Source organism: Rhea pennata, chromosome 22 (genome assembly GCF_028389875.1).
Source record: "Rhea pennata isolate bPtePen1 chromosome 22, bPtePen1.pri, whole genome shotgun sequence".
NCBI classification, from domain to species: Eukaryota; Metazoa; Chordata; class Aves; order Rheiformes; family Rheidae; genus Rhea; species Rhea pennata.
The window spans coordinates 6,848,504-6,867,033 of NC_084684.1; the positions used below are offsets into that span (position 1 = coordinate 6,848,504).

The 18,530-nt window shown below is 34.9% G+C and overlaps 1 protein-coding gene across 1 annotated transcript in view; it reads right to left on the bottom strand.

Moving 5' to 3' along the window:
• CFAP74 (cilia and flagella associated protein 74) overlaps positions 1-18,530 on the bottom strand; it is a 45,398-nt gene that overhangs the window by 18,788 nt on the left and 8,080 nt on the right. The window contains 14 exon segments of the mRNA XM_062593726.1: positions 2,441-2,562; positions 3,565-3,687; positions 4,391-4,503; positions 4,910-5,072; positions 5,312-5,485; positions 7,255-7,344; positions 7,810-7,876; positions 10,153-10,271; positions 12,416-12,589; positions 13,684-13,866; positions 14,310-14,312; positions 14,673-14,883; positions 16,843-17,000; positions 17,471-17,573. Of these exon segments, the coding sequence (XP_062449710.1) occupies positions 2,441-2,562; positions 3,565-3,687; positions 4,391-4,503; positions 4,910-5,072; positions 5,312-5,485; positions 7,255-7,344; positions 7,810-7,876; positions 10,153-10,271; positions 12,416-12,589; positions 13,684-13,866; positions 14,310-14,312; positions 14,673-14,883; positions 16,843-17,000; positions 17,471-17,573 (1,803 nt within the window).

An 18,530-nucleotide genomic window follows, 5' to 3' on the forward strand; every position in this document is an offset into this window, starting at 1 on the left:
TTTGACATGTACAATGAGGAATTCTGTTTTTGATACAAGCTACAGAGTAATTTTAATTCCTACTAGAGAAAGAAGGTTCTCAGGCATCCCACATTCAGCAGAGAGATTAAATGTATCCATGTCGGCAGGATAAAAGGCTGAGACATGATATTCTTGCACATGTGATGCTTGGAAATTCATTCCTGATGACTACAGAACAAAGATAATTCTTCCTAATAAGTCAGAACAGGAGATCCAATTTGCCAAGGTAAACTGGTAATATTAGTATGCTACATATTAAGTGCCCTTAATATAGTGAAAGTTGTCAGAAGTTCAGAAGGATGATTTTTCCTATGGTTAAGAAGTTTTGGCCTAAGCTATATGACAGCTTCTATCTTTGGAATACCTAAAAATCCTAAGGTTTCATTAAGAAAGTTATTTTGTTTCTATACTTTTTTTTTCCTCCTGAGTTATATAGACCTAGTGAAATCTCTTACGTAACTTGTGCTTGTTGCATTTGTAAGCTAAATTTCTGAGATAACAGCTCTACTCATTTCTTTCCAACTGCAAAGAATTTCTGCAGTCTGCAAGTCTGGTAAGAGGTCAGAATGGATGACTTCTAACAGAAACAGTAAAAAGCAAAAAACAACAAAAAAGTCATATTCCACCCCCTCACCCACAAATCCTCATCGCAATCCTAACAGCATACATTTTATTAGAATCTAAGATAGGGATTTGTTGTTAAAATAGGAATGCTAAGCATCTAGCTGATAGTTACACATTAGACAGAGAGAAGACACGAAGCACCCACAAACAAAGACTGTTCAGATAACCACTTTCTAGTAGCAAGAAGCCTCTAGGAGCCAATGAGCTAAAACAATTTTTACATTACAGTGCAAACAGAAACAGTCTTCAGATGCTACTGGTGTGGATTATGGAAGTACCTACATGGATTTTTCTTTAAATTGCTATTTGTTCACTGTCCACGTGCTTGCATAGTATCCACCATTCCACTGCAACATGCAACATCTATATGGATTAGGAAAAGTTGCATCCTTCCAATTTTACAGAAAATGCAAAAAGATTGAAGTGATTTAACCAGCATCTTATCCCTAGTCTGGAAAGACTAGTGACTGAATTTCCATTTTAGTATTCCTGATTATTGGTGAGTTCACAAGGCATAAGGCAAAGCACATCAGGAAAAGTTCCCAGATTTCCCTAGACAGAACACTATCTAATAGTGCTGAACATCAATTGGTTCACAAGCAAATCCAAGTGCACCAAGAACCTCAAACTCCAACAGTCTCAATAGTAAGGCTTTTTCCTTTAAAACTCTTACTATACTTGCTGAAGACAAGGGGGGGGGGGCAATCATCTTTCCCCAAATCAGTGACCAAATACATTTTATATATTTCTAATACAACAGTACTTTCAAGTAATTTTTTTGGTAATGTCTTATCAGGATATTCTGCTGGTTCCTCTCACCATCTTTCAGCAGCAGTGATTTTTCAGTGGAAGTTTTTGATGAAGTTATTGAACAAAGGAATCAAAAGATTAATTTGACAGGCTCCTTTTAAAGAGTACCAAAAAACTACTACAGTACCTACTAATTAGAGGATTTGAGGTTTTCGATTATCCTAATGGGATATCCTATCCTATTATCAAAAATATACATCAGAAATGCAAGTCTTTTTACTAGCATGCTGTGTAATAAATTAAATGTCTAGCTCTACCTACAAACACTTAATTCCCAGAATGGAGCAGGGGAAATGCAACTGACCCGTTCAGCTTTGAACATACTAGACAGGTTAGATAGAGTACTGTTAGATGCTGGATGGCATGACTGTAAGTTCAACAAACATTTGACTTTAATATGGTAGCCCTGGAATCTTATAAGGAAAAGTTGGCAAGAAGCTGGCTTCTAGATCATAAATCTCTCATGGACTTTAAATATAATAGAACAATGAGAAATTACAAAAATATTTTTTCATGAGATTTCATGCATTTCCTGGCTGAATCACTTGTACCCTGAGGCTCACTTAAACTATAACTTTAGGCACATTAACCTGCTTAGTATTTAGTGTCTGAATTCTGCACTGATGAAACCCAGTGGGACTGTTATTCCCTAGGGCCTTAACAGTTTTATGACTGAACAGGCACAGCACAGGGACTCTTGTAGGAGTGGAAAGGCACGTGCAAACCCACATGCTTCATAGCTACTGCGGGCCACAGGGATTTAGGATAGCAGAATATCCAAGTCCAGTTTCTACAGTGGAGAATTCAGACGGCTTGTAGCCTTCCTGAAATGCCAAAGGGAAAAAAAAATCCTTGTTATTCAGCTTCCTGTGGGAAATTTATTAACCAATGGATCTGGCACAATTGGATCTCACCACATCACCTAGTGACTTAAGATCTCATTATTTAACTATAGAATAAGACTGATAATGAATGGGTAGCTCACCTGCTTTGAATGACAATGCAATCCTGATAAAGTCGGTCATACATACAGATCTTTAAATCAATGTTTGGATTGGGCACCCAAACTGGCACATCAATAGAAACTCCAATGGCACTAAAGCACAGCTGTTAATATAAAAATCAAGAGTGTATTTGTTTTTATTAGTCTTTGAAATTGTTACTGATCTAAGCAGAGCAAGAGTTTCTGCTATGAATTACAGCAGAGTAAAATGACATTTGTATTAAAGGTACTCTAGAGAAAGGTAGGGAAGACATTTATAAAATATAGATATTTCTGTGCTCCAGCACAAAAATATGAAGTATACTTGAGTTTGGATTCTTTGACAAAAACATGAAGGAATAATATTTCTTTTCAATATCTTGGACAGCATGACATCTAAAGTGTATCTAGTTTAAGTGAATGTGAAGGAACTCGAGGGCACTGCAACTTGTTTATCCAGTAAAGAAATACAGCAACGGCAGAAGAGTGCACTATGCCCTATAATGACCTTAAATGATATTTCAGTGATGAAATAGTTCAGACATGGAGAAAAGAATCCTTCCCTATCAGGGCTGAAAGGCTACTCAAAGGAACCTGCAATATGCATGTTAAGCTTCTTCTGTAGCATATTCCATCTGTAGATCTTCGGGAGAGCCAAGACTAGCCTAACTGAGCTTCTTGGAAGTTTTAAGTTTTTAGGCAAGGTTCTGTGAACTGTTCCCGGACAGGATGTGACTTCCAATAAGATGTGGAATTAAAAATGCTGCAAAGGTAACTAGAGTTGTCATCTGTCCCAGCTTTCACACATCAGTTTCAGTGTTATATGCCGAATAACTCCAGTGCTGATATATCAGGAAGAAAATAAACTGTGTGGGTTGGAATAAAGGAAAATATTTTTAAAAATCTGTTTCCAAGTAGTTAATGTTTTCTAATATGATAACATATAATCATGTGCTACCTCATTGTTATTTCTTAGAATATCCAAACATATTTTTTCATTTACCTGCTTTCCTAGTTCTAATCCAGCTTTCTGAGCTCTTGTAGTTTTTGAGAGAAGCATAAGCAGAAGGATTCCAAACTAGTTTTTCTACAGTGTTTTGAGTCAAATCTTACACAAAAAAACTCACTGGTTTGCAGGGTGAGTTGTCAAAAGTAATCACAAACTCTGCCCGTACATCTCCAGGGATGGCTGGGGTAAATATAATCTGAAGCTTGACTGAGTTGAAGGGTCCAATTTCACCTTCAGTAACCTAAAAAAATAAGTAACAAATTTCACAAAAATCTAGCTGTATTACTGTAGTTAGCTGTAACTTGTATTGAAATAAAGGAACAGTATATATTCATACTATACAGACACAGCTGGGGTGGTCAGAATCTTGCAAGATAATTTTCATTCTGCTCTAAGACTCTGTATTACACGGTTTACTGAAGAGTTTCTGTCGTACTAGTGAAAACGTAACTAATGCATGGAGAAGCTATCTTGTGCTACCATCCAAAGATTTGCTCTACTGAATGAAACATAAGTTCTCCTGCCTTCTGTATAGATTTCAAAAGCCACGAAAGCTCATAAGAGCTAGTATCTGGACTTTCATATCCAGATTCTTTAATATGGCTCAAGTCTCCCCTTTCTCAGACATTCTTCCTGTCCTTTCTTCTGTGGTGTCACCAGGCTTCCTATAATCATGAAATGACACAGCAGAAATATATTCTGACCAAAAAAGAAAAAAAAAAAACTATAGGAAGTATACAGAGTCTCTTTGGCTCAAATACTCTTTCTAGGTCAAAAGAAAGGGCAAATGCATAATGCAATTTATTTTTAAGAAGTAATTGTGATACACTAAAGTTCACTGAGCTTGGCATTGATTGCATACTCTACATTTACTACCAAAGCAATTTGCTTGATATTGGCTTAGCACACTGAAAATGTTGTATGCATCTCAGACTATTCACTACCTTGCCCAGCATAATTTCAGTTGGTGTTTCTTCAGGAAAAGGTTCCACTACATCCTCCGCATCGTCTGCTTCCAGGTCTGGTTTGCAGTTTAATGCATCTTGACTAAGGTCTTCTGGGGAAGGAAGGAAGGAAGAACACACACACACACACACACACAAAATTGCTGAACATATGCATCTATACACTAACAAAAATATCAACCAGCTACAAGCGTATTGATTTCGGTCAACACCACAAATCCAGTCATGTATTTGTGAGGATGTGAGGAGAGAGATTTTCCAATGATTTTGCTATAAGGGTGCTGGCACATTACTTTTAATCACTTTTGTGAGCTGTGTAGGTGATTTATAGTTGAGGTAGTATACAAGTAAATGCAACATTACTATTAGAATGATTAACTGAGTAACTTTTCCAGCTGAATTCCACTGTTCATCACAGAAAACTATATACAGATAATGCTTAGCCTGGGAACCACACTGCCAGTTCTTTTTTAATTATCATCTCACCAGTACAGCTACTGCTCAGGCTTGTCTCTGTCCTCTGCTGCTCCATCCGAGTTACACAATAAGTCATTTCTTCACTATGGTCATGACAAGTTTGATCCTTTTTCTCAAACACAGATTTCACAGGACTATTACTGACTCTCTCTTCAGGGAAAGAGTCACTGAATTGTTGACTGATCTATTACAAAACAGACATTAAAAGTGTTTTTTAATGTTATCTATCATCTAACTTGCATATGGCTCTAATTTCATCAACCAGTTTTCAAAGAAAAGCAGACTTTTTTTTTGTGCAACTGTTTCATATTATAAATGGAGATATGTATTGTACTTTATAAGAAGAATGCACACTCATCTAGAGCTTTGTTATGTTTACAAAACAATGTCTAGATCAATGTAGAGAAATGCTTTTGTACCTACCATTCGTCCAGGAGAAGATTTTGCTATTGCTGTGCTTACTCTACTATCATCTGCTGACATCTGAACTTTGAATCTTGTTCCCAAAGCTCCACAGTTTGTCAGGGTGACAGTCCGTGAAATTCTCTCCCCCACAACCTGAGTGCCAAAGTCAACGAGCTCTTTATCTAGTGCCAGCTACAAGAAGAAAACCATAATTATTACTATTCTATATATTGAGTAATGCCAACTAAATAGGCACGTACCATTTAAAGAATAAGGCTTTAAAGTTCTTATTACCACTTCAAAGACAATATCAAATAATGAGATAAGTTACACAGACTCTGCCTTTCTGGAAAGGCAAACTAATTTGAACAAGTCATCTTAAACTGAGCCACCTCTATGTCAGTCCGTTATATGACTGTGGAAACAACATGTCAAATTCTGATCATGGTAGCAGCATTGTATAAACTTGAGCAATCTGAAGTAGTTATTCTGGATTTAGACAATATATACACATCAATTCAACATTGCTGCTCTCGTGTTACACTAAAATGGTCTTACACGCATCAGGATAATAAACAAGCAAGCAGCATTTCATGTCATATAGTGACTGCAGATCAGTTTATTACACATCCTATTCTGTACTTTGAGCCACCGTAGTTTAAAAGCAGTAAAAAAAAATGCGTACATTACTTCATATGGATTTTTTTACTGACTTTGTAATTGGGTTTAAGGTAATGAAAGGCTTGCAATTCAATTTCAAGCATCAAGAACACAAAGACAACTTGGCTACATGCTAACATCCTGCTTATGCCTGAATTCTTCCTGTTTTTAGAACATAAAGAACAAGAAACATTGTGGATAAGTTGCAATATGATTGTATGGATTCTCTAGGTAATGAGGACTACTCCTCTGATCAAAGATCTAGTGTGTTGGCTTTTATTACATTGTGCATTCTCATCTTCATGGTCTTTTAATTGAAATCCTTCAGAAAGGCTTACATACCTACTCAGGTTTAATTTCAGAATACTGATGTGATGCCAGTCAAGCTTCCAGAAGTGTTTAAAATTAAGCACATGCTTAAATACTTTGATAGATTGCTAACATACTAATTATAGTGCACTATCTTTCAGTTACTATTTTTTTAAAATCTTCTGTATAACAGATTATTCTTAATTCATTTTACAATCTCCTTGTGTATACAAGTTTCAATGTGCAGTCCAGTAAAGAACTTTTATATGCAATCATATTTATTCAATTTATAGAAGCTTAATATCACAAGCTTGGGCAGACTTTCACAGGTCTAAAGCCTTTTGAAATTATTAAATTTTTATTACTAGCTATGCTTCCAGTATATTCCAAATTTTGCATTTGGCAGTCTCATTCCTGTATCAGGAAGGTCACCTTGCATATTATTTTCATTTGCAAAGACTGAGTTATTGACAAAAGGAGAGAGAAAATACACCTTTTACAAGTGTCATGAAAGATACAAAGATACTGTCTGATTTGTTTTAACCCCTCTCTCTGTATCAGCAACTAAATTTAAGAATAAACTCCTGGAGATATGAGATGGAATTTTTGTATATTCCAGAGGGAAAAATAGCTCATTACTAGCTATCACTGGAAATATTTTTATTCTGTCCATTCACAATGTCCCATTCTGTCATTAGTTTCTAAACTGAACTACATCAATTAACTCCACTCTGAAGTTAAAGTTATAGTTCATGATTAAGTGTATCCATTCAGTGTATCCACTAACATCATTTATACAAATCTGTGTAATCCGGGAAGCTAATCTTTTTATGGAAAGAGACTCTGCATCTAGAAAAGAAATGGAAAGAAATATAAATACTTCTTGCTAAATAGTTTCATTTTTTTAAAAAAAAGATCATTTGTTATTTCACATTTTTTTATTACTACTGTTACACTGACTCTGATTAAAATATTTAAATAAAATCACTTACAACACATTTCTTGGTTGTACATTTCAATGGAACAGAAAAAGAACCTGTCTGTGCCATAAATGTGATTTCTCCTTCCAGAGTTTCATTTATCTAAAAAAAAAGCAGAAATAAAAACAACAAAGAACCTACCAATTAATTTGCAAAGACTTAGCGTGTTTAGTTAGCTTGCTGAAAGATATTTTTTCCTTATTCTTTGAGTTACATATTGAAATGTAATTTTAGGTTCTATATTTCCACATTAAGGCAGTTTTTGATAACTGCCTGGCTAACTTTAGCAAGACAATATCATAACCTTCTAGTTCAGAGCAATTTTCAAAATATACTCCAAAAATACCTAGTGTAAACACTTCTAAAATATGCCCCTTTGCCTCACCACAGGTGTAACAGAGCCTGAATGTATGCACAGTTCTTAAAAAAGACCAATCCTAAGACTGTAGTTCCCCTGTTAGCAGTCAAGAAATCAGACTAAAGATACTTTTGATTGAGCTGATTAGTGAGAATCATATAATCCTTATACATCTTTTCACTTAAAATTAAATTATACAGTGTACTTACCATTGGCTTAAAGGTCACCCCTACTTCACAGGACATTCCAGCAGACATTTGGCCAGGTGGGTCAAAACTACAGAGACAATTAACATAAAACTCAATTAAAGCTACTTATGAAACCTCTGGTTCCCCTTCCAATAACACTAGCAGAAAAATTACATAATCTTTTTATTTGGACTAATTTATTACTCGAGGAAGTCAGAATGAGTGACAGTGCAGAAAAGCTAAAGAAACTTGTTACAATTATGAGACTGAGACTGATTCTTTATAGAGGTGTTAATCAGAAAGTCTTAAAGTACTTTTAAGAGGCAGTAATTACTGTGTTCGTGTTACAAATGAGGAGACTGCAACCAAACAGGTAAAGCTGAGATTCAAAAGTGCTAACAGTATTATCAAGAATAAGGACCAATCACCAAGTCTAACAGCTGGGAAACACTCTTCTCCTGTTAGCGATTTTGAGTATTGACCTGTAACACCTCCACTGTCCAAGCAAGAAATGAAGGAAAAGAAAGCAAGCAACTAAAAAATGATTACAGAATGTACTGCTTGTTACTAAGTATCAGCACCATCTTGAGTAAAAACTGCCACTCCTTTCAAGTTGTACCTCTTTTCATGGTCTCTGTGATGCACACAAAATAGCCATCAGGTGCCTCAATGAGATTCTTTAAATCCTTCTCAACTATGACCAAAACAGATGTCATGAGACAAGTTCTCACAACTACATTATAAATGAAATTAAGGTACAACCAGAGACCTATTCCATCTGAAAGAATCGGAAAGGAAGCTAGACAAATTAGATAACTAAACACCATTAGCCATAGGTATACCTAGGCAAACTGGGCCACACTGAACCATAGAACATTTATAATAATCATGATTTTATCTAAACGGAATTGAAAATAAATACAACTAAGATCAAACATTTTCAAACAGAAATGGAAAAAGGAAATGGTATTCGGGGTTCAGGACATTAAAATGCAAGTAGGCAAATAGGTCTATAAGCTTCTGGATATTGAGCTGTACTGTATTGTGATCAAATACATATCTCTTAGTCTGTGACCAGAGTGCTACATATTTACTGAGACGTTCTAGAACATTTGGATTCAGACCTTATAGTTCTTGAGTAACTATATTCAGTCAAGAGTTACAGTATGTTCACATTCCAACGTACTCTTATATAGACCACATGGGCAGGAATAGTTTGCTGTGCATCATAACTTATCAATCTAGACAGAAATTCGAAGTGCAACCTATCACTACAAAGTAGCAATAGGTAGTGAGCTCTAAAACAGAATTTCTGAAGTATTAAATCAGTTACTGTGGTAATACAACTTGTTCATTTCATTAGCGTATGACTAAAACAATGTCAGAAATGGTTGGGGTTTTTTTCAGGTCAGACAGAAGAGCCAAAAAATTAACTTTATGTAAGCCAAGTAAATTTGCTCTGATATCTCCTATTCGTCAATAAGCTTTGCTTACATGCAGACAAGAGCTTTAACATTTTTTCCATGGCTACAATTGAGTTTGTTGGTTTCACAGATTTCCAGGTAAATACAGTATTTCCTTGGCTTTATTTTTAAGAGAATAAAAACAAGTTTTGGAAAGAAGTATTTTGTAGTTTTAAAGGCTCAAAATGTCTCCAAATAAAGTTAAGCTCTGAATTACCTTAACAAGAAACATTTCAAGGATACTTCCATTTGCATATTTATAAACACTCAAAATGATCAGTATAGTTAAGCTGAAATTAATTTGCCATCTGTCCCAACTGGACAAAGTATTTCACCTTGCAACAGGACTGATAGGAAACTCCATAAGATTTTTACATAAAATGCTCTTTGCTCTGAGATCAATTCATTCCATTGGCTGCTTTTCACTTAAAGTTCGTATGAACGACCAGTAATCTGGCAATCAGTGTGAAAAATGCTATGAAGGATAGCAGCTGTTAAAAGTGGTTAGCCTGGGCTTAAACACCTAGGGAGAACTCTGGGTCCTCTTTCACTAGATACAAATGGGTCCTTTTCCCCTCTTTCCAGCTGTCTGATATTTATGAAAATAAGCTTTCAGTTTGTTCAGGGCTGGCCATTACCAGGGATCTGTATATCACTCTTCACAGATCAGGGGCTGGTCCTTTGCTATCACCACTACAGAAATCAGTGACAGGAGGTTCAGGCTCACTAAATCCCTTATTTCTAAACTCAGACACAGTTCTTTCTCATTGCATAAAGATGAAATATTAGTAATTTAGACATACTTGCTGAAATCTATTTCACTGGCTATGGAATTTGGTTACAGTTTCTGTTGTGGTACAAAGGTAAAACAAAGAATTAGTATACAGTTAATTTTACTTACTGAATGCTGATGAAGTCCTTGAGCCATTCACTGATTCCTGCTAGTCTGCAGAAATTAACACTGTAAGATGCATTTGTCAAAACTATCTTCTTTTTGTAGATCTTACCAACATCAAAATCCTTGAAATATCAAACATATCAGATGGTCTGATTACATACATAACACTGACACATGCAATTACAAGAGCAACTAATTTACTGCAGTTGTCCTCACAGTCCCTACTAGAATTGTGGGCTAATATAGTTGTCAGCAATTTATACTGGTTGTGACAAAGACTCTACACAGATTTTGAACACAGAGCTAGGTACCACTTTCTTCCAGTGGAGTTCTATGTTTTTTGCATGAGGCATGGACTAATGAAACCAAAACTCCAGGGATGCTGCATACCTAGGGACATTCACTAACATAAAGAAAAGCAGAGTCCTGCAAGGTATATCTGACTGACAACAATTCATCATGCCAGAGTTAGAAAAATAGTCTGACACATATTTCCTTTCACAAGTTTACAAAAAGATGAAAAATTCAAGATGTCTTGGAAATTACAGTTTAAAAAAAGATACTTTGTTCCTGCTCTATGTTTACAATTGACCTGAAAGTTGGCATATCTGCACCATTCTGAAGTCGAGCAAGATTTTAAAGCAAACGTTCACAAATCACCCCAGAAAGTTGTTTTACAAATAATAACAGCTGATCATTTTCATGATCAGAACTGCAACTTGTGAAACAAGGGATGTTCAGAAACTCTGTGAAACTTAGTCAAGTTTCCTGCAGCAACAGGCTCCAAAACCTTAAGATTAGAAGACTTTTTTCAAAGTATAAATTTGAACTTTCCCAAGCTCAATTTCTCCATCTATAAAATCTGGGAAAGGCTACTACCCATCTCCAACACAGACAAGGTCATGACAATTAAATCACTAATGTCCATGAAATGCCTTAAATTAAAAAGGGAGAGGAGGAGAAAAGAGGAAAGTCTTAATTTTAAATTATTTTCAAGAAGAATTCAGTACCTAGAATGAGAGCTACTGGATGTTACGCAGTTTTGAAAATCTCTACACAAACTTTTATGAAAGACTGGGAACTTTATGTCAATTCTATTTTTAATAGACAATTAGGTTTGCAGCTAAAATTGAATAAAAAGTTGAAGGAGATACTTGGCCACAGGTTAAACCTAAGATTTCTTTTCTTCTTGCCCTCATCTGCTTGTAAAGTTGTCACAGTTCATCTGTGTTTTTTTTTTTCCTCCAGAAAATAGTAAGCGATGGCTTTTGCTAAGGAAAAAAAGCACATCAAGATAGAGCTTTTGGTCTTGTTGACAGCATAACTTGAGATTTGGAAAGACTTCTTAAATCTTGCTTGAAAGTTAACATCACTTTGATAATCTTTTAAAAGGAACAAATTTACCACTTCATTTTTCTAGTTTGCACACCATGTTCCTCATTCATGCTGTTACTTGAAGAAATGGTGATATTCACCATGGCAAAGCACTTTAATAATTCAGAAGTTTTACAAAGTATGTAAAGGACATGTAAAATTCTTAGAGTACCTTTAGATCAAAACCAAAGCAACAAAAAGCAAACAAATCCCCACACAACTAAACTTCAAAACCAAATAATTGTTAGAGACCTAGAAGTAAGCATCCTGCATAGATGATATCTGTAAATATTTTTAGTCCTATTTTGCTAATGAAAGATCTGGAGCATCGTACCATTAAGCAATGTGTTCAAGATGAGAAGTATGAAGAAGAGCTAGGCATAATGTTGTGTTTTTTCATGGTATACTTATTAATCATAGCACAAAGATAAACCGCAGCTCACTATACTGGTCAGGAGTAAACTGATGGTCACTTGTAGTTCAAAATCTTTACCAAGTTGTATTTCATAGTTGGAGTCACAACTTCAAGGCCATTATTTCATATTAATAAGGTATGCACAGTAACAGTTGCACTACCTTTTAAGAAGTATAGAACACAATCTATTTGACTGTATACTCCCCTTTCTGACAGCGTTTTAATTCCCATAAGTAAATGAAGTATTTTATATTTAAAACTGAGTGAATACTTCATTTAGCCTGACTATATAACTTCCATGAGAGACTGCTAGAGGAAAAAGAAAAGTACTCTTTCAGGTTTGATTAACAAACTATTAAAGTCGACAAGAGTTCCACCGCTACATTGTCCCCTAGTGAAGCAGCATTTGATCAAGACATTTGTATAGAGTGGACATATACATCTTCTTAAAAGCTTCTGTGCAGAATGGCAACTAACCTTGAAATGAATGAGATTTGGTTTACTGTAAAAAGGGCATTCCTCACATTCACCACCAGACACTATTTGCTGGTGAAAAATTCCAGTTTGGAGCTTCCCCATTTTTTTCTTTAAAATCTCTTTTTTCATTATCTTTGTAGCTAACAGCTTTGGTTCCGTTTCTTCTTTAGGTATCTAATAAAGAACACGATAAAAAAAATAAGCACCATGACTTGTAAGTAAAAAAAAAAAATCAAAGAATCTATTGATCTAGGTAGAAAACCCTGTGAATAGAATCTTTTAATCTCTGGCTGGCCTTTGGCCTGTTTCTCTCTAGATCAAACTCAGCCTCCCATCTTCTGTTAGAAGAAATTAATTTGTTCTGAACTGTCTATTCTGTACCCTGTGTACACCCAATTTTATGGCTTACTGTTTTCAATGGCAATATTAACTCTCTCAGATGTTATCTTCTTCACTTTCTGAATGACTGATCATTCAGAAAAGAAAAAATATCCATCTAGCCTTTATTGAGCCATTTTGGTTATCATCCAGTGTTTCAGGTGAACACTGAGTATGTACTGATAATGCACCTTTTTGATAGATTCTAGAGTGTCTTCTCAGAGGTCTCATGCATCTCAAAAAGCAGTATATGGAAGGTATGCCTTGGGATAACACATAATTTCTTAAGTACGTAATTTCCACTCTGTAAGTGGGTATTATTTGCTTGTGTTTAGAGTACTAACACTGTCATTTTGTCACAGCAAGAGAGGTATTTTTTGGTGCCTGGCATGGGATGGAAAAAGTCGTTTCCACATGAGCCAATTTGCATTGCCAACTCAACAGAATGTCATGTTCAGTTTTTCAAAACTCAAACAAGCAAGTGAACATGATGTGATACATGTCTTTACATATCTCTGAACTAGAACTGAAGTGTTATTTTCTCTTTAAGAGAACAAACACTACAAAAGTAGGAGTCAAACAGCAATTCCTCTGTTGATATTCTCACATTGAACCTTTACATCTACATAATAATGGTAAGTCCCCATTTTAATTATAAGTTAGATATAAATAATTAGTTTTAAGCAAGGTTCCTAAAACAGTGCCTGCCAAAGTCATTACTTTGGTATTTGAAACTACTGGAGAAGAAAACAAAAATTTTCCAATCCTTTAAGATAGTTTTATATATATACTTTCAAAGTTGTATAAAGACTTAAAGTTAACAGTAAGATAAATATGTAAGCATCTTATCCGCATTTTTTTTTTTACTATCAAAATATCAAAACATTTACCTTGTGCAAATCACATTCCTGATTCCAAAGTCCTGGAAACTCTGGTTCAGCTTGAGGCTTGTCCTTCTCTTTCTCATCTTCTTTACTTTCACAGAACACATCATGGCATGCTTTTTCAGGAAATTCTTGTATGGAAGGAATTCTCTTATCAGCTGAGGAGCAAATTGATGAAGAGTACCACGACTTTCATGAGAGAACATAAATTTTGAAGGTACAGTTAGAAATAGCTGTAGGCAGTTGCTTCAACAGTAACAGTTTTGAAACAGATCTTTTAAAACAAAAAAAATGATAGCGGTCTGTAAAGCTCTGATGCCAAAGATCACAACTTAAGTGAATCCCTCTTTCAAAGACTGAACACAGCTGAAATCTCATGTTACAAGTATCTGTGCTAACTGTATGCTATAGGAGGCCAAAATTAGCCTTCAATTATAAGGATATTAACTGTGTACTTCTTGAAGGTTCTTTATCAAATAATAATCAATGACTTTGTAAGTGGAAATAGGCAAAGTACAATAAAACAACAAATACTTTGTTTCCCTTTATTTTTTATACCAAAAGATTGCATGAAACTACTAGTTTCACCAGGGTATTTGATTCATGCCACCTCCCACTCTCTAAACCAGTACTTCCTGAAATATTGCAGAGATCAAAAAAACTGGAGGGGATCTTATAGCTTGAGGACCACTGTTTCCTTTCAAATACATTAGAAACATTTCTCACACAAACTAATCCAAACCCTTAGTCAAGTATGATGGTGATTAAACACAAAATGTGTTTTGATCCCTGCTGTGATGTAGGTGTGTGAAAATTCACCTCTTCTCATAAATGTATTTTAATTTTTCTTAGTGGAGAAGTTACTCACTCCCTGCTTGTTCTGTACTATCTGGTATTTGTTTGTAGCCTGTACGATTCAAAGGAAAAAAAAGATTTTCTTGGTCTTTGACAAAAAAATAAATCTAAAGATGATTAATACTTAGATCTTTGTTTACCTGTGGTATTGCTGTAGCTGAATGTTCGCAAGTCTTTTCAATATACTGCCATGTTTTCATTCTCCACAGTAAAGAATCCTCAAGTTTACCATCCCTCTTAACTGCCTTAGTACAGGATTGACTGTTTTTCTGCTTGTGAAAATAAACATTTTCTTGCAAAATTCGAGCTACAATCTCAATTCTTCTAGATTTTTGCTGTTCTTGAAAAGCTCTATAATAAAATATTATTAGAAATATTAAAGAAAATATGGCTGTGTACTACTAAAATTATCAGATCCCAGTTACCTCTGAGCCTTTAAGCTAACTAGGAAGTCTTAAACCTTGGGTGCAGTAGTAATTTCTGTCAAGATGTCATGGAATTCAGAGACATTATATCTAAAGGCATAACATTACAGTGTTTTCAAAGATAAGGAGTTGATAAAGCATATCAGTCACCACTATGGATTATTTTCCTAACATAGCAGGTATTTAAAGGAAACTATTTTTCTGAAATCCAGTGGTTTTAGTAAAGACAACAAGAACCATTAAAAGATAAAAACATAAGTACTAGGCTTGGGAGAGATGAATTCAAAGCTATGCGATGCCACAAGTTCCCTGTGATGCACCGAGTAGATTAATCGGTTTTAATATCAGCACTTTACTACATAACTTTTTGGAACAAGTGTTATCCGCTGTGATATATAATCAATTAATAAATTAATATAGTCATCCACCTTCTCAACTAATCCATATGGACTGACTATTAATGAGAACAAAGATAATATGATCTTCCTTATTTAAATACAGGCCACTGCATATTGAAGTATTTTAATGACCTACTACAGCAAATGAATGGCATTTTTTTTTTTACTATACATTTTGAGAAAATATCATGGTATGGAGAAGTTACAAAATGTAGGAAGGGTATATTGGCTCCCAGTATTGCCAGCACTATCTGCTGTAACTATGAGACCATCCTCCTTTTGGAAGACAAGTTATACTCTCCATAATTCTGTTTATAGATTTAGTTTATACAATTAAATTACAGGCTTTAATGACTAAAGAGGGTTGTGGGTTTGGGTTTTTTTGTTTTTTACATAATTCAGAAATACATATTCAGGCTGAAATACGCTCAGAGAAAACAGATCACCACCTTCATGGAAAAGGAGAAAGGCAAAAGCCCTCAGAAAAATAGCTAAGCATTTCTGCAGTTCTTCAGCAGATTACTAGAACGGCAGTTGAAATTAGGAAAGACCTGCTGTGAGAAACACACAATCATATCACAGTTAAGATTAATAAAAAAGCATTTCTCCTATGCCTGCAATGGGAAACAGTAAAAAGGAGAAAGGAAACAAAGTGAAAAAGGGCAAAGGATTAAACTTAAAGCTAGATATTTCCAGCAGTAATATATCTGCAAGTCCATACGATTACTTTATTAACAAGATTAAAAAAAAAAAAAAAAAGCAATAGTAGAAGTGGTGTTTTTCCAGCTGTGAAGATTTAAGCTTTATTTATCAAAAGTTATACTTATCATATCTTTAGTTATTAAATCCCTAACATTTGCTACAGATTATTTCCCTTGTAGCAGAAGCAGCATGCAGAAACTCGTATGTCAGCCACACTCAAACAGTTTGGTATCTCAGCTCAAGTTTGTCTTCATAAGTGGTTAAAAATAAGTAAATCAAACTTTGCAGTGTAGTAGGTGAGAGACAGACACATATTCCTGGCAATTTTGCTACAAAGCAGAATAGTAATTTTAAACAAAAAAGCAGAGAGGAGACCTTGTGCCTCTGATATTTTATTACAGAGCAGTCTTCCAGAGATGTTCTGTAAAAGCCCTAAGAAAGCTAACACAAACACTGTTTGGGAAACATATAATTACAAGTACTTCAGGCATCCAATTTAGGTTTACTGATTACCCTCCTAGAGTAGCTTATCTTCTCTGCACTGACCACAAGAGAACATGGGCTCCTAACTTTGGTTCTTCGAATAATATCTAAGCTAGAATTCTAGTTCAATTCACTTAAAGCAGATTGTACAAATATCACACACAAAGAATATAAGAATTAATTCATTCCGCCAAGACAGCATCACAGATATTAAGCCTTCACAGTCTGAGTAAGAGATCCAATATATTCCTGCATAAGCATCAATAAGCAGCTGAGAGTGCCATACAGAAAGGAATACTTACCGTTTCTCTTTTTCATATTCTGCCAGTCGTTTATGAAGAAAAATTTCCTTGGCAACATTGCCTCCTTCTGCTAGGATAGCTTCCCTCATTTTCATCTCTTGTTTTTTTGCCTCAAAGGCCCTTGCTTTTTTCCCTAGCTGGAGAGTTCGGAGGTTTTCCTACAAAGCCACACAAACCACAGTTACATTTGATTCACTTGCAGAATATACAACAGAAAATACGAGTTTGGTCCCCTTATCTACATACAAATCTGTGATGCATTTCTCTGAAGTGGAACTTACTGTTTTCAATATACACAGTAGTCAAGTAAGCTGCCAGTAAACTCTGTACACTGGAGATGCAGATTATTACTTATTTGTAATATGCATTATTTTAAAGAGCTATCTACTAGAATAGCTAGACTGCTCACAGAATGAACTCCACAAATAGAAATGCCAAAATCTGACATTACAAATTTAACGCTGCTACTCCTGCAGTCAAATTCTCTCCGGTTTCAACAGAGATTTGGTCAGTGATGAGACAGTGTCACACAACAATTTTGCATTGAAAATTGAAATCACTTTCGCTAAAACCTATCAGTCTATATAGCCGACTTCTTCACTCCTGCTCTAAGCTGCAGTAGCAGTACCCTATTGGAAGCTATGCTGTTTTTCAGGGAAAGCACAGCTTGCATCCTTCTTTCCATATGCTTCTGAGTCTTCTGTTCTTCGTCTGCATTTTTCTCATGAATTCTGTAAGTAGAATAAAATCCTTCAGACTTATATCCTGGGAAGCTTTTAGTATTAGAATGTTTAACCTGACAAACAGTAATTGTCAGTGTCACCCAACATTCTTACTGCAAGTCTCTGTTTACTACAATATTGGGTCTGGGTAAAGTGGAACAGTTGGAAGAGTGTTCTATAGACAGTACCATTCAAGTTACAAATGCCAAAAGCCTCTTAACGAGTTTGCCCAACAATATTTTTTTATATTTTGAATATGAAGAATGTGTGTTTCACATTATGACATATGTCTAGTTACTAAAATAAAGCAAATTCAGGTGCTATATATAACCAATACCTAAAGAATTGTAGTGAGCCTTATAGAAGCCAATCACTTGTACCTGCACTTAAAAAAAAATAAATAAATAAAATAGAAAGCCTAGAAATCCTAAAAATTAGAAATGTCAGTTTGAATCAAGCCTGACAGTATCCCAATTAAATTAACAATAAATCAGAAAATTAGTAATATCTGTATATTTGATATATTATTCAGCAAAAAGGACCAATTTGGTTGATTTTGTTTTACTTGATTATTGTAAGCTTATAAATGCTGTCTAAGGAAAAGTAAAATATATAATATACAAACACTCCAATTATTCCAATCACTTTTTCAATTAAGTAAGTCCTAGTATACAGGTAAAAGTACCAAGTTTTCAGTTTCTTTAGTAGCAAATAATAATAATAATAATAAAATTTAAAAAAAAATCACAGTAATCAGATAAACATAAACCTATATAGAGAACATTTAATTTCCCATTCACTATAACACAGCCGGAGCACACAGAAATGCACAATGAACCAATTCTAACAGACAATAAGAAAGCTATTTTACCAAACTTTGGAAGGAATATACAAAGCCAAAATGCAAGTTTCAAACCTGGAATTTAGTTATACCACTTAAGTTAACAACATACACAGTTATATCGC